Source organism: Amphiprion ocellaris, chromosome 15 (genome assembly GCF_022539595.1).
Source record: "Amphiprion ocellaris isolate individual 3 ecotype Okinawa chromosome 15, ASM2253959v1, whole genome shotgun sequence".
Classification (NCBI taxonomy): Eukaryota; Metazoa; Chordata; class Actinopteri; family Pomacentridae; genus Amphiprion; species Amphiprion ocellaris.
Genome location: NC_072780.1, coordinates 15,384,984 through 15,405,235, shown reverse-complemented (window position 1 = coordinate 15,405,235; position 20,252 = coordinate 15,384,984). Strand labels below are relative to the sequence as shown.

Genomic DNA, 20,252 nt, shown 5'->3' with positions numbered 1-20,252 from the left:
GGAGTCAAAAATGACCCTTCCTGGTTTGACTGTTATTTAAAGCATATAGCAGAAATTGTCAGTCAAATCTGTGTTAGACCTTTAGTCTTACTTCAGTCAAACCCATTACTACATTTTTTCCCCTTCATTTTGGAATTTAGGGCCAAATAGACCTTGTTTACATAAAAGTATATGACGGAAAGAGAAAAAAAAAAAGCAAGATTTTGTTTGGTGTCACAGTGAACCCAAGACAACACGATGGTTAATGAGTTTTAAGATGGCGATTTTACAGAATGGAAAACAAACTTTTTAAAATACAACAGATTGTTGAAGATTAAACCAGTTTTTAAGAAGTGGTTTGGCTTTTGATGTCATACAAAAAGGAAAGTGGAGTCAAGGTCACAATATTAATTAAAAACATTACCAAGTAAATTTTTATATTCTTTCCTTTTCCATTAATCTTCTCATGAGCCCTCAGATTTATTTGCTGTGTCTGGGTATAAAATTGGATATAAAACAGTTTAAGCCTGCAGTGGTTACAGCTGTAACATGCTGCTGACACACTGATGCCTCACTGTTTTATATAATAATATGTCAGTCAGAGGGTACAATCCTCTTTAACTACATGTTGCTGTGCTTTTTCTCAAGTAGAATTGTTCATGTAGGACTTTCAGCTGTAATGCAATAGTTTTACTTTGCTGAAATATAGTACAATCTCTATAGTCTCTTCCTGTCTGGGTGGACACCTGTTTCTAAGGGATCAGTGTGATTTCAACCTTTTGCAGCAGAATATTGAGGTCGTTTTTATGTGGTCACAGGACAGTGTTAAAAAAAATGAGGAATACTGATTGTCATTCCAAAGCATGCATATATATATATATATATATATATATATATATATATATATATATATATATATATATATATATATATATATATATACATACATACAGTGAAAAAGTGAACGTATCCTTTAAAGTTGTAATTAGATTGAATGAAGACAATTGTAACACAAAGGCTTTAACAGAAAGTGTTTTATAGTGCAGATGTTCAGTTCAGTTTTCAAAAAATTATACAATAACAGTTGCAAATAAAATTTATACTTAAAATATGTCCTTGTTAGAAAATACAATATCTGAAATTCTTTTTAATACAACAGACATTTTACAAAATAAAAATAAAGCAGTGGAGACCATCAAATAAATAATCCTCATTGCAAAGGCTTGTTTCCCCCCAAAACTTTTAGTGCATGTCCCTAATGCCCTAAATCAGTTTGTCATGTGTCTTAGTTTTGACCTAGTTTGTACTGACAAAAAACCCCACTCCACATCTGTCAAGCAGCAGGATCCAGTGTAATGTTCTTGTCATTCTATGACTTTGGCGGAGTGTCATGCATGTTGATATTGGCAGAGACAGTATTGAGCTTGTGTTTATTTGTAGTTTTCTTGCAACAGCATCTGTGGAATATTTTGTACAACGCAAATCCTGGGATCAAAAGGCCGGGAAGTCCAGCAGGAAGATCATATTGTAGAACCAGTTGAGGAAGGGGAATGTCTTCAAATACAGGGAAGTTTTACTGAAACCATGACAAGGAATGAAAATATGTATATTTTCAGGTATGAATGAATGAATTCTAAATATTATCTTATGGATGACAGCTTTGAATGCAATCACTCCTCATACTGAGCTGTGATTCCAGGTGATGTGTAATAAATCATCATGATGACTTAAAAACACCAAGCACCACTGAGTAAAGCGTGAGATTGCTGAGGCACAGCTCTTGAATATCCTCTGACCCCGAGGTTGTACTGTTGAGCTTTTGAGGCATTTTACCATAACTGCTGACTGTGATGCCCCCCTCAGCTATATTAAACGCAGTAAGCACTATGATGATGTTTCTGAAAGCAGAAATTTAAGAATATAAATGTCTAACACATGATTTAATTTGTGTACACACAGATAGCAGATTTGTTTTTAGTTTGCCTTGATTGACTACAATAAATGATGTTATAATTCAGGTCATTACTCCTAAAGCAAGCGTCAAACTGCTCTGTTGCCTGGAAGCCAATGACTGCGTAGATAACAATGGCAGCATAGACAGAAATACAGCCCTTAATGATGAATATTATAAAACCATTTGACTCGCATCCGCTGCTAGAAGAAAAAGAACAGATGTGTTTCCAAACAATGAGTAATTGCAATATGTTTTTACATGTCACGTCTTAAAGTGCTACATGTTAGACTCGATCTTTGCACTCTTGTAAAGATTCAGTTCCGTGTCCATATACAAACATAAAAATCAAGCAGACCACTGTTGATGCCACTGATAAGATTAGGTGTCATATCAGCTCAACGTACAGTGCGATCTATGGTAGCATGTGCTTACTGAACACGGTGGTAGCATGAGAATGACTTGAGTAGAAACCTTGCACCCAACCATGTTGATAAGTCAACTAACTCGTAGAGCTAAAAACTGGTGATATTTTAGTCAGTGTTATGCCCGTAAGAGTCATGACAGGGGGAAAGTTATTAGATGATGGTTATACTAACGTATGATGAAAGGATTATCTTGATTCCCTCTCTAGAGTCTTTCAGAGTCATTCCCTTGGTGAGGGAGATGGTGAGATCCACATCTGTCACAGTGGAGGAGCCTAAAAAACAGGAAAGAAATTTTTAGTTAGATGGAGCTACTATATGTTGGTAAGACATTTTCCTTATGCTGCATTCCAATCTGGAAAACCAAGACCCTCACCTCCAGGAAAGACTGTTTTCAGATTAGCAATAAACAAATTAGCAGTTGGTAGATTAGCTATCAACTGCTAATATGCAGCTTTTTTGACTATATGCAATGTAGCAACATGATCATCTACAGAGGTCGGAGAGTACTGTGTGTACGGATGATTTCATGAGACATAAATATGTCATAAATGAATTAGATTTTGAGGTCAGGGTTGGTGAGGTTCCACCAATTTTCCAACTTGGAAATCTGACTGCTGAGTCTGCTAGGTAACCTGGATATTCCCAGTTCAAATGGAATGTACCAATAGTAGAAGTTCTATCATGCTACAGCTTTAAAAGCTACTATATTTGTTCAGATATATTATTTTTATGTGGCACCAAGAATCTATGCTGCCACGTAACTCACATTAATTCAATAAATGTGTCTTGCCTTGATTCTTCTAATGCAGCAGAAACAATGAAAACTCCAAGCTGCAACCAAACATCACACCAGCCACCATTGCACACCAAGTTTTCAGTGTTGTTCTGGACCAGAAATTGTCTTTTCTGAAGAGGTGTGTCTGCATTCTGACACTGGACCCATAGAAAGGTGTGGAAAAACTGAAATGAGTTGACGTACCACATCACCCAGGCAGTGAGGGAGATGCACTAAATGCCAGCCAAAAATCGGAGAGTCATAGGAGGTAATACTTGTAACAGGAAGAGAAAAGCATATTTGCATCACAGACAGTTCTTGTGATCTGTACATGCTTTAATCTACCAGACAGTATTTAAGAAGCTTACTGTACATAGTACTGCAAAGTACACACTATCCAAAAACAACTGGGTGAACACTTGTAGGACTCTTGCAGGATTTGGTTGCTGCCCAAATCTCTACCCTGTTTTTCGATGTAATTGGCTGGAACCAAACATCAGGTTTGACAGAGTGACACCTTCCCACACAACCAAGATAAGTAAAGTAATCATAAAAGCACAGTGAGGACACGCCAAGCTTAACTTAGATAACTGTAGAGGTAGAAGACATGAGCGTATTGACTCAGACACACCTTATTTACTGCAACAAATTAACCAGTTGATATATTTACAACCACAAATTAAATTGATCTGTAATTTCTGCCTCATAGCACACTGCACATGTAATTTGTAAGTAATTATTGTCTTCCTCATTCATGTTATCTCCCGTTTTATAATTATCCTTGTAATTAATACTATAGCATCATCAATTTTCAGTCTTTCAAAACAAGTCATGTGAAACTTGTGCAAAAACTGTACACATATAATACAATGGCAAAACTGAGTAATCAGACATTTTATTGTCTTCATTATCAAGCATGACGATGCACATGGAGCAGGATCAGAGCTGAAAGTTCACTCTGTTGTCAGGACTTCTTTAGATAGCGGAGATTTAAATCAGCTGATACGTAAAAGCAGAATGACACACGAAACTATGATCCTTATGAATAATAATTTTAAAGACCCTGTGACCTGTAGTGGCCTGTGCAGAGAGGCAGCAATCATATTCAACTTCTTTCTAAACTGAACTTGTAGTTGTTACACAAACTAAATATCACCCACTTTAGGTAGTGTCTTACAGCTGGTCATGTTTTAATGCCAGTGGATTTCCACTTCTGAGATGTTTTTTTTTCGTTGCTTATCTCAGTGTTGTGTTGAAGGTTCATGGGAACTTTGAGATAAAAATAATTTGCTAGGGGATGGCATTGTGGGTTTGTCGATCTGTTAGTCGGACAGCCCACCACTTTGGTCCAGGATACAATATCTCTATAACCACAGAATGGGTTGGCATTAATTCATTTCTACTTTTAAAACATCTCTAAATTCAGTCAGCAGCAGCTTAAAGAGAACCTCAGAGTTGCAGGATAAGCCACACTCGGGAAACATGGCTTTATCCTTATCACCAGGTTGGCGTAAGATTTGAAAAATTCCGGCTAAAATTGACATTGTTACTTCCACATAAGCAAAGCTATAAATGACAGAGTAATTAACAGTAAACAGTGATGTCATTGAACTTGTTCTAAAACGGCTAAACTGCAACTCTACCAAATTTGATGCAACAGAAATGACGCATAACAAATGCTGTATCCATTTCAGTCTTGGTAGCACAAGGTGGTCTCTTCTGTCACTGTGCCAAGATGATCAACCTTTGAAAGATGGCACTGGTTGCTTTTTTAATAACGGATATAGTCTGGCCCTATAGGATTCTCCAGGGTGGGAGGGGTAAATTATGTGAAGGCATTCATGTTTCATGAAGGTGAAGACCAATGTTTTGATTATCCATACTGTGTGGTTTTGAGTTAAATATCTTGACTGTTGATGTTAGGCAGGTTCCCACAACAGAAACTTATAACTGGAGGGAGATGGTACAAGTACGTACTAGAAAGGCCCCCCTTCATCCTTTCCATCGTGGTGTAGATTTCGACACCTATGACTGCAACATCAGCTATTACTGTGCCAAAAGAACGACAGTTCTATGAGGGCATAGGTAATGGAACTAGGGTTTTCATACTAGTGTATATTGGAAATTTCTTATTACTGATGAGGATGTTTTGGAAGAAGACTGATACTTCCTGAGGACATCAAGAGGGCAGAAGAAAATTACACTTCTTGTCCTCTTCTCCAAGCTTAACCAATAAGAATAGAGCACCACACAGCAGTTCTTACTAGTTCCTCCTCTGAAGTTGGTACTTATTTTCTCTCCCGAAAAACTGCTCTGAAAGAGGTTCTACAGCGACTGTTCTTGCAGTTCAAAAATGTGTAAAGGTCCAGGTCATCTTAAAATGTCTGGCAAATTCCTGCAGTGGAAAACAGCTTCCTCAGGCACCCTTAGACAGAAATGTAGTCATTTTGGTGATGTATTATCATGTCAACATTTTTAATTTGACCCTATAATATGTCATTCTTGTTGACTGACCTGTTATCAAGCTACCATGCTCCAATTAAATGGTTAGCATTCTGATATATAGCTCAGATTAGCTAATTCTGGCCTACATAAAGTCTAATAGATCATTTGCTGAGAAATCAGAGGTGCAAAACATAGAGCTTTATTAAAATGGTGTCGAATATGTATTTCATAGTACAATTTCTACATGTCTGTGTAGTGATAGTGATGTCTGATCACCTGTTGGGCTGCAAGGCCATGGTTGTGTTTGCATGTGATCCACCCGCCACAGTCAAGAGGTAAAGTTCAAGGAACCAGGGAAAACACTCCTTATCCGGTCCATTAAGCCAGTAGTTGTTTTCTTCCCTCCTGGTCCATCAGTCGTTTGGATCGTCCCATGACCAAAACAGTATAAAGCTAAACCACCTTCTGTGTAGTTAAATGGAAGATTAGTTAAAAAAAAATAATTCTGTTTACAGTGATTTAATGCATCAGTAGTTTTCTGCTCTAAAGTGAACATTGCAGCTTTATATAGCAGTTTCCCTTCATCTGTGTAAGTTAATGTTTGACACAAATCACTTTAAGTGCACAGTTAGTCTCACAATGATGGTTTTACTGTGAATTTTTGCATTAAGAATTATGGACGCTCAGTGCTTTTTATATTCTCACACCAGACTCCTGCCCTTAGGAGAAATATTTACACCTAAACTGATTTAAATTTGTGAATATAGCAGCATTTCTTACATTTTATTTTCCTTTTACAAACATACAGTTAAACACTTAAGACAGGCAAACCACTGTAATCTGTGATTTCAATGTGCAAAATACAACATTATTAGAAATCTTATGTATTTCATTCAATTATGCAAACACTATAGCTTCAAGAAAGACATTCAGTACATTTTCAGTTTGCAATTTCCACTGCAAAGAGTTGTCTATACACAAGTACTGTATGCAATATTTTGGAAAAAAAAAAAAAAAGAGCCTACCGTCTTCATGGTTGGACCCTGGAGATGTTACCAAGTCCTACACAGATGTCGACACAGGTCTGCAGGTATTGGGCTTTAATGTGCCCTTTAGGCCTCCTTTTCCTCCATCTTCTCCAGGTCCCCACATGAGATGATCTGCTCTTTAAGGCCAGAGTTGACAAGAAGCAGTGTCATGTGTCATAGTGTCTGCGGAGTTGATCTAGTCTACTGATCCCAAATATCAGGCAGACTTACTCGTAAAGGGCTGGAAGAGTCTCAGTGCAGCTGGCAGTCAGAGATCACGAGCGCTGATGGTATGCGAGACTGTGTTCTGTATGTTTCACCTCAGAGATTATCTCTCAGCTACCATCCTGATGCGACAGAGTGGCTATGCATGTCATCACCATAAAAATACCCCGGCCAGTAATTAATAGTGTATCTGGATTAGTGCTGAAAACACACGCACAATTTAGCTGAAATTGGCACTGATTTATGTGCTCTTGTTCATTTCATATAATTTTTAAAAAATTTTTTACCATGCATTCATCTGCTTTTATATGTCAAAAATCATGACCTCATAATGTATTTCTTAAACACGTTATTCAGACATTTTTACCAGAATTCTGAGAGACAATTTTAAAACAATATTGGTGACTTTCATCCACTTATTGTTCATCAGAGACTGAATGTGCATCAGTAAGTTAATAAGTAACGTAGTGGAAACGAGAAGATGAACCTTAAGTAAGTGACTACAGTTAGGGGTTTAGAAGTAGACATATGTGTTTCCATTATCACTGTGAGGGAAAACTAAAGTGTCCCTTAAGAATGCAGCGGTTTGGCACTGGCTCTGTAGCCACAGTGACTCCAGACTGGATCCTGTGGTTAAAACAAAAATCAAATTGGCCACAATGACCAGCAATGTGTTTGGAGGAGAAAACACCAAGAACACCATAACCACAGTAAAGCATGGTGGTGGTAGTATTATGCTCTGGGGCTGTTGCAGAGCCAGTGGAACTTGCGCTTTAAAAAGGAAATGGTATAATGAAAAGGAATATTATCTCCACATTCTTCATGAAAACCTAAAATCATCAGCCAGAAGGTTGGGTTTTGGATTCAGCTGGATGTTCCAGCAAGACAATGACCCTAAACACAAATCAAAAGTGGTAAAGAAATGGTTAAATCAATGTTTTAGACTGGTCGCCCCAAACTTCTGACTTAAACCTCATCAAGATCCTGTGCTGGAAAAAACAAATTGTGTCGGAAAGCCACAAAATTTAGTTAACTGTACATATTCTGTCAATACCAATTAATATTTCGGAATGCCACAAATTCTCTTCAATTCGCATCAAGGTGTGGCTGCAGATCATCAGCCAGAGTTGAGACAACACCGATGACCCCTAACGTTCCCAGAGAAAACACGAGAGCTGCTGATAAGATAGCAAATATAAGTAAGTGGTGGTCAGTGTTTGGGGAACTCTTCGCACTTCAAGCTTTATTTTGCAGTCAGTCACTGACTTCAGGTGCATGTTGTGTGGATGCTTTTCACCTGGGTTCATTAGAGGTTAAAAAAAAAAAAGTTTTTAAAAAGTGGTTTTCTGCCCAGGGCTGCACAGTGGTGTAGTGGTTAGCACTTTCGCCTTGCAGCGAGAAGATCCCTGGTTCGCGTCCCGGCTTTCCCGGGTTCTTTCTGCATGGAGTTTGCATGTTCTCCCTGTGCATGCGTGGGTTTTCTCCGGGTACTCCGGCTTCCTCCCACAGTCCAAAAATATGCTGAGGTTAATTGATTATTCTAAATTGCCCGTAGGTGTGAATGTGAGAGTGATTGTTTGTCCTTGTATGTAGCCCTGCGACAGACTGGCGACCTGTCTAGGGTGTCCCCTGCCTTCACCTGAGTCAGCTGGGATAGGCTCCAGCACCACCCCGCGACCCTAGTGAGGATTAAGCGGTGTATAGATAATGGATGGATGAATGGATGGTTTTCTGCCCTCTGGTGGTAACAGAGAGGTGTTTGCCGTTGGTTTCCCCCCATTTAATCCCCCATTATGAAGTACGCTTTACTGGCATAAACTGATGATGTCTGCAGTAACAGACTAAAGACTAAGTAATGTGTTACTTCAACCAAACAGAAATCTGTAATGTTTCTATAGAGGCTCATTACAGTTACAGTATTTATCCTAGTATTCCTATAGAAGAACCAGTGGTGGAAAGAAACTAAGTACGTTTACTCAGCTCTGTACTTTAACAATTTTTAAGTTTTAGTGTATAACTTGAGTATTTTTATTTTACGCTACTTTGTACTTCAGTTCCACTACATTTCAAAGGAAAATCTTGAACTTTTTACTTAATTTATTTTATAGCTTTAATTAGATTTAAGATGGAGATTGTACACAATGGATATTATACCAAATTATCAGAATACGACACATTGTTTACAAACCAGCTCTACCAAATAGTGATTTTACTTTCAAATTTATCACATGATTTCATTTTAATGAATGTTCAAATGATCCAATGTCTACAAATAAATAAATCAAAGATTGGAGAAAAAATGTAAACAGATATCTGTGACAGAACTTAGTTTTTTCTTCTTTCATCTCCCATGAATCACATGACAATCCCTCAGATTTATTTGCTGTCTTTGTGTACAAAACTGGGTACAAATGAGTTCAAACTGTGGCAGCTACAACGTTAACATGCTGCTGACACACTGATGCTTCATATAATGATGTCATATATATTAATATATCAGTCAGAGTAGCCAAAGTAGTACTTTTACTTTGACTAAACTGTAAAAAAAAAAAAAAAAAAAAAAGAAGTTTTTTAGTGGTAGTTGAAGAAAAGTACTGTTTTAAGATATTCCATTTATCTTTCTGATTTGGTGATGGCAATTTATGTTTGTGGATTCTATCAATTTGAAATCACACCGTGTCCGTTTGAGCTGTTAATCTAATTTTGGTGAAAGTGAAAGCATCAGCATCTGCCATTTTCTTCATGTAGGAGTAAAAGAACAAAAAAGGAAAGAGCAATAATTCCAATGACAAAATCATGTTTTGCGTTTTACATTTGGGTAAAACAGCAGTTGAAAAAATGTAAAACTTTGAATCGACTTTCCTTAAAATTAAGCATATTTCTCATGATCTTATCAAATCAAATCAAATGAATAGAATAGAATAGAATAGAATAGAATAGAATAGAATAGAATAGAATAGATCTTTATTGTCACTGTTACAGAAAACAATGAAAATCGGTTTAGTACTCCAAATAGCAGCATTAAAAATAGTCTATATACTACTAACACTAACATTACTGTTTAACTTAATTTGGATTATCTAATTGAGTGTCACCACTTGAAGCAATTCACTTACGTTGATAATAATCTTTTCTCAATGTATATCACATTTTTCTGCAGATACTTATGCACTTTTACTTGAGCAGAATTTTCATGCAGGACTTTTACTTCTAATGGAGTGTTTTTGTGAGTGTTGTCATTACCGTATTGCTGATTTTGCCTCAGTAAAGGCTTTAAATGTTTCTTCTATCACTGTTAGGAACTAGTAATATACCAGTGAACAGTTAATACGTTGAAAAGAGCATCTGCTGTACTTGTATTTAAATACTTTGACCACCAGAGGTCGTCATTGGTCAAGGTTGCGCTTTGACTTGCAGCAAAAGTCCTAACAAATAACAACAAATGTCTGTTCCTGTATAGTTAGAGTTATAGAGTTGTTATATGTTGCTATAGTAAACATTTCTATCATATTATTTGTCGCAACCTTAATAGAGTCATATCATTCAGTTGGGATCTTCTCATTAATCTGTTACGGGTTTTCCACAGTCATTGCTTTATGTGTGTTGTGCATATGTGTGCAGTTTTGGGCCACAGTTGTGTCCATCCTCTAATGCTGCAATGTCGTCTTCATTTTATATTAATATATTTGTGTTTTTTTTCTAACTAAATGTATCGCAGGATTAGAGCAGTTCATTTTCATATGGAGAGCCACAGCTAAGCCGGAGACAGTGATCTGAGGGGAGGAGGGAGATGAGGCAGAGGGGAAAATAGATACGGTGCGGTGGAGGACGGGGGCAGGGAGGGAGGGAGGTGGATTTAGTGGGACTCAGACAGACAGCAGACCGGCTGTCCCAAGCTGCGCTGATCCTTCACTCTCCGGCACCAAAGCTGGAGTCCGCCTGCTGCCACCTGCCTCTCCGAGAATAACGCGGCGGCATCACTAAAACACACAGCAGATTATTATAGTATTTAAAATAATAATAATAATAAAACACACACACACACACAAAGCGAGGAGGCGAGGTCTCGTGCCGGATTTCTCGGGGGCATCCACTCCCCTTCCACTCGCGTCCTGTGGGAGGACGGACGGGCTGCGCGCAGGACGCACTTGGCGACCGGAGGTTTGTTGTCGTTACCGGGAGCAGAGCGCACAGCCAGCAGAGCAGAGCGGAGCAGAGCTGGTCCAGCTCTCCCTCAAACCGGGCTGTCCCCCCACCGCCCCCGCAGAGGAACCACTTGCATGGATGCACCATGGCCACGTTTGTCTGCAGGGTTCAGTTTTTAGATGACACCGATCCGTTCAACAGCACCAATTTCCCAGAGCCGACCAGACCGCCGCTGTACACCTTCAGAGAGGATATCCCCCTCATCAACCAGGTCGCAGGCGTCCACCGGCTCCTCAGAGCTCCACACAAGGTAGTAACCAGCTCGTGGAAGCATACATGCACGGAGAACAGAGCAATCTAACACAAAGAACTAAGATTACTGATGTTTCCAGTGGGTTTAAACGCACTTTCTTAAGAGTTTCCAGCAGAACCACCAGAGGCTGAAGTTTTGCACTTCAAGCCAATCAAACTTCCATAACCACCATTCAGAGGCTATTTTGAGAACACATGAAGGCACAACTGATTGGCTTTCCAGGCTAGGGAGTGAAACAAGGCTGCAAATGTTTGCCTGAAAGTCCAGAGAAACATGAAACATTTGCTTCACTTGTTTTGGATTAAACCTCCTGATTTAATCCTATGTGGGCACACATTTGCTGCGCTGAAAGTGCCACTGGGCAAAACGCTGGCCCACATCCAGCTCTGATAAATCTCAAATCTCACTTTTGACCTCTCTGTTGAGGGGAAATTAAAAAAAACAAAACAAAAAACATCTCTTTGTGAATCTCTAAAGTGAATAAACCTGCTGTATTTTCTGCCCCCTGCTTTGCATGTAGCAGTGACAGGTGGCTGCAAATGCACTGATGCAACTAGATATATCCTGAGTTGCATCGTTCATCTTGTGTCAGTCATGATGCCAAACAGCAATCCAAATCACAGATGATCACATTTAGTCAAAGTGTATGAAATGTGAAGGAAAGAGGTGTGAATTTCATCAGCAATTTAAAGCAACCCAGAGAAGAAAAAGCAACACATTCCATACCAACAAGGTTGACTCAGACACACAAACAGCTGCACACACCCATACAAGTGGAGCAGATACTATACGTGACCTTATTATTGTTATTTTTTTTTTACAGATACTCAACTTGAAAGTGTCAATTGAATAGAGAGTAAAAGTGAGGCACAGAATGAAAAAAGAAAAAGATAAATCTGCTGGCACACAGTCCTGACAGCCAACCAGCGTTGAACAGCAGAGTGGTTTTCCAAACCAGTAGATCTTCTGCTGCCCCATCTTTAAAAACCACAAAACAAATGAAAAATGGCCCGCAGCAGAGAAAAGCTTATGATTACAACCTATACACGGACAGATGGCGCAGCCTGCGTTCGTGTTTGCAATTTTGTTCACATCAGCAGGAAGGCAGCGCGCAATGGCAACTGGATATTGCGCTTAGATTATAGGGATGAAACGGAACGGTTGCAAATTTGCCCGCCAGACTGTCCAGATCTAAAAGTCGGTGCTTATAAAGGCTTGAGTGTTATTATATTATTGGAAAATGTCAGTTTTTGACTCTCTTTTTGCGTCATTTCTTAGTCTGTCTTTGTCAAAACGCTCTTTGACTCATCTTGTTTTAACCTCCTGTGCTCTTCTCTTAGAAAAGCCTGCTGTGTTATTATGTTGTGATGGCAGAGCTCTGTGTATATCTGGCTGGGCTGCATGTAAAGTATAGGTCACTTGTCCCAGAATTCCTGCGGCCGGGGCCTGGATCCCTGCGACACTTTGTTCTCCTCACTTTGGGTGCCGTGGTTTTCCTGACCTCGTCCACCATCTCCTCTTCCACCTCTCTGACCACGCACCAGTTTGTACACATAAACACACACACACACATAAGGTTAGAAGGGGCTGCCAGGGCTAAATCAGTGTGCTACTGGTCTGTGTGTCTGGGATGTGTCATTTTGTCCAAACAAAGAAGTTTCCTTTTGATTCTCACAGAGGAGGTCATCCTTTTCTCTTCTTCTTTTAAGCCTAAAGTGATCATAAAAGGTACAGCAAAGTTAATCATATTTGGTCAGAAGAGAAGTGCTACGCGTGCAGCTCAGTGCAAGAAGCTTCACCATCAGTCAAACAGCTACAGTTCTGCAGTGAAAAAGCCTCCAGTCCCTGAAAAAAAAAACAATAAAGAACGGACTTCACAGCTTCACTTTTATTTCATTACCAAAGGGCTCCCATTAAAGCAACACTGGAAGATTTAATGGCCGTGTAGAACACACCCTCCCTACGTTCTCTTCAAAGAGCACGCTCCTCTGCGGCTCGGATTTTGACACAAAAAAAAGTTCTTACAAACTTGTCTAAGTTACGTAAGGGTATCGTTAGCTGTCGATCCGCGCTGATCGCCAGCAGGCTGGGTGTTGTTTTAACATGGAAGTAATTACCCCTCCTCCCCCCATGTCCCCTCTATTTCTTCTCTGCTTTGCTCTTTAGGGAGAATTTGGTTAAATGAGTGCAAAGTATACTAGACATTAAGTGTTTCACTTGCCCGTCCTGGAGCCTCGAGCTGTGAAGAGCCTGTGGTTCCTTTTGGAGCCGCCGCTCAGCCACGTCCAGCATGATGTGTTTTGTTATGTTATTACTCCCGTTACCCAAACCAAGTGTTTTAGGAAAGAGACCCCGTTTGGAGGGCGAGCTGCTAACATACTGTGTTACGAAGGGATCGCTTCTTGCTGTCCAAGCAGTAAGTTGTATGATTGAGTCATTTGTGCAGATAAAGCAGAGCAGCAGAAGACAGCAGGCGGCTGAGGTGATGGTCTGTCCCCAAGATTCAAGAGTCAAGATTCAGGAACTTTATTGTCATATACATAGCAGAAAGACAGTGGTTGCCCTGAGATTCTTATTTTGCGAGTTCCCTTCAACACAACTGAATTAACAAATAAAATGAAAATAGTTAAAAACAAATTCTTTGTGCAAATGTTAGCATCTTGTGCAATACCGTCATATGTGAACAATACAATACTGTCATATGTGAACGGGCAAGAGGTATGTGCAAAATGTTGCTATTTGCAGATATTGCAGGTGAGTCAGTCATTTAGTAGCCTGATGGCCTGTGGATATGTTTTAGACAGACTGGTGGATTCTCAAGGAAGGGAGGGAAAGGTTCACTAAAGTGCTAAAAAGGATTACACAGACTTACTGACAGTTTAGGAAAAAACATTTTTTCTACAGTATTATACCTTATCGACTAAATTGACAGCCTTACATATTAGAATGAGCTTTTTCACAATTGTTTTAGCTTTTTTTTTTCTTTATAACTCTCTGTAATTTCAGGGTTTTCTTTGTCAAATTGTTACTTTTTCTCGTGGTGGCTGTGGATCAGTGGGTTGTCTTGCAAAGCTGGCAGTTGGATCCACATGCTGAAGTGTTCTAGGGCAAGACACTGAACCCTGAGCTGTTCCTGATGGCAGGCAGGCACCTTGCTTGGCAGCTCCATCAGCCTTAGAGCACTGCTAAGATAGAAAAGTGCTACGCTGTAAAGAAAACTGTGTAAAAATGTTGAACATTTAGAGACAGGGGCGCTAGAAATATTCTGTTAAAAGCTGTGAAATACTGTGACTGCAACTCTGTAAAATTACGATGTTTTTGCTGATTTAAATACAATGAAACTGTAATTTTACAGTCATACATTTTAAGAGAATGGATTACTATTAGAAAAACGCAATTTTTTGTTTTCATGTGGACACTGTGCAGTTTGGGTCTTTTTTGCAGTCAACATTTACATGAATACGTTTTCTTGAGACTAAACATTACCTAGAATTGAAAAAATAATAATATTTTAAAAAAAATATTCTACATTTTTCTTTAACATAACAGCAAATATACGTAAAATAATTATATTTTTATTGATTTAAAAAAAAGACAAAGATACGATAATTTTATGGTCAAAGGTTCTAAAAAAAACCCATTAAAACTAAAAAAACAAAGATTTTTGATGTGGACATTATTTACATTTTGGCCTGTCCTTTTAGGGTTCACATGTAGATGAACACTTTTTTCACACTTTTTAAATCTATGATTAAATTAAAAAAAAAGGAAAAATCTGTAAAATAGTGTTAAATTGTTTAGTATATTACTGTTGAACACTGTTTAAAATGCGGTAATTTTTTACAGTGTAAACCATTTACCATTTCCACTGTCTGACGTGGAAGTTTGGTTGGAACAAAAAATGCTGAATAATGCGAGCAGATTGGCCTTAAGAAATGCTTTTGTCTTATTCCTACATTAAAAGCGGGGCAGTGGGACAGGCCATGATTAACCCCCACCCACTGTCTCCACCCCTCTGTGCTTCAGTCGGAGATTTACCAAATCTCACATGCACGAAACGTGAATAACAACACCATCAAACTTGGGTTTAATACCTGCTGGAACTGGGGATGAAGTCCACAGATTGTCCTTAAAGCATGATCTCTAAAATGTTTGTGTCTTTTCTTTTTTTGTGACTTTTTGAGCCATGCTAGCAGCCAAACGGCCTCTAGAGATAGCAGTGTGGTCGGGTTTATATTTACTTCCAACACAATGAATCCCTTTGCCTCTGCTGATCCCTTGACTTTTTCTCGTGTGTCATTTTGATGTTAACATTTGTGGTTATGAGTGAAATGTCTCTTCTAAAAATTCATGTCCCTCACGATGAACTATAATGACTTTGGTGACCTGAGCCTTCATGTTGCAACGTCATCAGGCCAGAAATGTCAATGCTTTAGTGTAAAATTTGCAAAAGTAGCTACATCCTCATCCGCCTGAACTCTACGTTTGTGTTCTAATTTGCAAATGTTTGCTTTGCATGCTAGACTAAGCCAGTGATAGCATTTAGCAGGAAGGGGAAGATTATTGTTTTCCTGAGCTTCTTCTGGAGAGACTCCTCTCTTTGTTATTGGTAGCATTTGTTCATTTGTAGTAGTTGGAAAAACTGTAGCTATAACAGCATTTTAATAATACAAAACAACTAGAATTGCAATTAGGGATGTGTCTGATGACTGTGTTTTCCTTGTGGATTAGCCACTGTATTTGGCACAGATGGATTAATGTTGTTGTGACAGAGTGAGGGGAATTTGGAGCGGTATCCAAAGTCACCTTGGTTCATTACGGTGTATGATTGCTTCTGGGTTGCTTTCTGCTTGAAAAATGAATGATTCTGACTTCTTAGATTCTCCTTTGCAATAATTCGGCCTTGGCAGTGTCCCCCTTCAACTTCGTGCCCTTGCGGACACACCCACCCTGGAACTCCTGTGCGCATGCTGCCTCTGAGCAGAGTAAATATAGCAAGGTTATATTTATGCTGTGAGTCCATCCGACAGTCCGTCTCTCTGTTTCCGACTAAAAGGAGGGACAGACAGAGAGCAGCAGCAGGTCTTGTGATCTGCGGTCTGAGCAGGCCAGAGAGTGTTGTCAAGCATTTTGAATGGATGGCCGAGTGTGTGTGTGTGTGTGTGTGTGTGTGTGTGTGTGTGTGTGTGTGTGTGTGTGTGTGTGTGTGTGTGTGTGTGTGTGTGTGTGTGTGTCAGGGGGCATTTGGCAGCACACCAGACCCCAAGCTAGGTTAAACCCACCAGTACCGCTGAGCCGCTAAATGCCAATGCATGAGTCTGATCTCATTTACCTATTCATACATGAGCAGCTTTAACAAGAAGCTGCAAAACTCCGAGCGGATTGTTGCAACATAATGATGTAAGTTGCTTTTTATGGCTTGTCCCTGGGATGGCTGCTCGCACCTGCTATCAACTTGTGACTGCACTCATAAACATCAGTGCCAGTGGTGTGCAGATATATTACTGTGCACCTGGTCTCAAACTCAGCAGGGTTTCCCATTACACAGCGGAGTGGGTCAATTTTGACGTAGGCTTCTCTCTGCAGAGTTCCCATAGATCACGGCATAGATGCAAGATTGATCTGTTCTCGAGATGTAGAACACACAATCAGCACATATCAGCCATGAGCATAAGTGTACATGTGTTGGTTATATATGTGGGCATAACTCAAACATACAGAGACTCAAAATAGGCTGAAACTTAATATTACACACAATTTAAGCAATATTCAAGTTTCACATTTCCCACAAATGGTATTTAAATGCACTGAAATCTGTCTTTCTTGCTCTGTGTTCCACTTTGGTTTCATGTTCTGCAGCCTTTATTTCCAGTTAATTCCTTTAGCTGGTTTGTAATGCAGAAAGCAAAGCCACACTGTGGATGGTTCTCGCTCTTTTCACAGACCACTTGTGTTCAAAGCCCTACCCTGTAACCTGGCTTTATTTTATAGGCTCAAATTGTTTTTAATAAGGGTGTGAAGCATAGATATGGAAAGGGGGCATTAGAAAAATTCAGCCCAGTGGCTACTGCCATTCTTGTGGGTGTTTTGTATGTGTACATCACACTGCAAAGGAAATTTCATATGCTGTTTCATCACTGACTTAGGTATAAATTCAAATTTTAACAGGGATACACTGATGCTGTGCTTCATTTTGTTCGGCTCAGTTAAATACGATGTCTTTTAGTTAGGGCTGGGACTTTAATTTAGATTAATTAATTACAACGAAAATGACGTGTTAAAAATAATAACGCAATTAATTGCAGCCTCCTCAGTTCCCTCATTTCTGGCACACCGGTAACTCTGATGAACACTCCAGCCCAGTAGGTGGCGGTAATGAACTTAAAGTCTGTTTGTGGCCATGAAGAAGAAGCACAGGAAGCACTGAGTGAAGTCAGGCACTGGCGAAGAGTAAAAGAAGAGGAGATTGAGCTTGGTGTGCAGAAAGTTTTCTTTTAAAAATCTTCCCGATGACAGCTTGGATAAAAGCCTGGTTGTGTGCAAATTGTACAACAAAGAGTTTTCTGATCACTGCGTCACTTCAAGCCGACGGTATCACCTCAATATAAAACATGTTGCTGTTAGCACCAGAGCTAACATTAGCTACGAGTCATGCTAACGGCTAACGGTGTAGCCATCCCACAATAGAACACTTTTCTAGACAGTGCTTGAGTTTACACAAAGTCTTAAAATGTTGAATAAAATCGCTATAATTGCACTTAGATTTGCAGTAATCTGTGAATGTAGCAGACAGATGAAAAATGCAGATAAATAGAAAGGAAACATTTTTGAGGCTCTGCCTCCTTGGAGGAGGAATAACCTAAACAACAAAAATATCTGTTTTAATAACAATTATAAACTTTTTTGTTTATGAAAAAATTACATAAAAATTGTTATTCTTATAAAAAGAACCATCAAAATTACACCATTTATCAGACCCAGAAAAGATGGAAACAGAATGAATCTCTGGATTTTCAACTTTCTGAAGCTCCTTGAACTACTTATGCTGATTTTATGTGCCATACAGTGGAAAAAAACCACTAAATTCAGGCTTTAAGTCATCAAAATCACTTTTTTCTATATGTCCCATTTTCCTTTTTTAAAATAAATTTTGAATTATAAACACGTATATCTATTCATTGATTCAACTGTCAACCACAATTTTATTTGAATTGAAAAACTTCACTTATTGTGTCAAATATCGCTATTTAACAAAACTGCAATTAATTGCAATTAATTAATTACAAAGCCTGTAATTAGATTAATTTTTAATCGCGTCCCACCACTACTTTTAATGCATTTCACATTCCTTTTGTGCATTAACACTTGTGTATTGAAACGATTTCTTTCTGTCTCCACGTAGCTCGATGACTGTGCACTTCAGCTCTCCCACAATGGAACCTATCTGGATCTGGAGTCTTCTCTGGCTGAGCAGAGGGACGAGCTGGAGGGCTTTCAGCAGGATGACACAGGGTGAGACAGAATTACATTTATACCCTTTATAGAAAACAGACCTATCTTCTTTGTCTCATGACCAATCAAAATATACCCTAATAAGACAAAATGATCAGCTCTGTTGCACTCCCTCACACACATATTTTCTGAGTTTCTTCATTCTTATAAAATGGGACAAATCACAAGCTGCTGGATGTGAATTTCTTGGAAGTACAAGTTCATGGAAAGTATGAAACACGGTGGAAATCAGGACAGATGTGCCCTGCCTGCAGCAGGAACAGCTCTTCCTTTGCTGTATTTTTTGTAATAATGCATATTCTGCTAATCTGTGTGGTGAAATTGCAAATGCAGTTAACACTAAGGTCAAATAATTAATTAATTTAAATTCGAAATGGCACTTTCAAACAGTGCAATGAACAGACTGCAGAGGCTGCATTTTAGGATCTACATAATGCACTGTGTCCAACAGGATTTATTTAGTTATTGTTTTTACTTTTAATTTAATTGTTTTATCTATTATACTATGTAATAAATATATGTCTCATCCTTAGGTAAAATTGTGATGGAGTCTCATGATCCATCACATTTTCATTCTGTTATACCATAAATACTGAACTGAAGCTTTTACAAAATACCAGACATTACAATATGTATTAGAAAAATTGCAATAGGATATTTTCCCCGAATTGTCCAGCTCTGGTTCACACACTAGTCAGCTTGCAAACGAAACAGCATGATTACTTTGTAATGTGAAACCTTTGCAGTCCCTCAAATCTCTCAGCAGTGTTGTAGTCTCTCTTCAGGTGAACAACTGAAATGCATATCTGCTACTAAAGCTGAAAATTGAGCTGAATATTAGACGATGGATGGTTAACCACTTTAGAGCTTGACACATTTTGTCTTTGGCTCGATTAGTAGAGTGCTGCTTAAACAATGTGATAATATACCTGTAGTCTTTAGTGATTTGCTGCTGACTTGCAGCCTGACTTATTATTCTGTGTCGGTATGTTAGTGCATTACAGTAAACTCTTCCTGGGTCGCCTGGAAATGTCACCATTATTTTCCTGGCAGCATTTTAGCTCCTCTATAGCTCTCTGCTGACTAAGAAATACTTTATTTTTTTGTATCATTAGTGGAAACTGTTTGCATTTCTTAGAAATGGCAGCTTTAAACACAGTGAGAGGCTAGCATATTAGCCACAGCTACTACAATTCAACAACTTGATAAAAGTTTATGACCTATATTGTTTCCAACAGTATGCTACTGTTACACTTGTCATGTCTTTAGTAACTACTACAGTTAGAGACACCAATTCTAGCTAGTTAATATAATTAGCCTTAGCAGGTTATTTTTCCATTCAGGTATATAACATTAATGCTTCCTAGCAAAAAAACTAATTTTACAATAAAATTATTGTAATTAACACAACAAATAACATTTAGTAATGCTTCAGAGTTAGCATAGTTGG

The 20,252-nt window shown here is 38.8% G+C and overlaps 1 protein-coding gene across 4 annotated transcripts in view; it reads left to right on the top strand.

The window, feature by feature from the left end:
* Positions 1 to 11,092: 11,092 nt before the first annotated feature.
* Positions 11,093 to 20,252, top strand: part of fhod3a (formin homology 2 domain containing 3a) — a 56,420-nt gene continuing 47,260 nt past the window's right edge. For all 4 annotated transcript variants that reach the window (XM_023281656.3, XM_055017625.1, XM_023281655.3 and 1 more), the window contains exons 1-2: positions 11,093 to 11,287; positions 18,693 to 18,802. In XM_023281656.3, the coding sequence (XP_023137424.2) occupies positions 11,123 to 11,287; positions 18,693 to 18,802 (275 nt within the window). In that variant the 5' untranslated portion in view covers positions 11,093 to 11,122. The remainder of the gene's footprint in view (positions 11,288 to 18,692; positions 18,803 to 20,252) is intronic.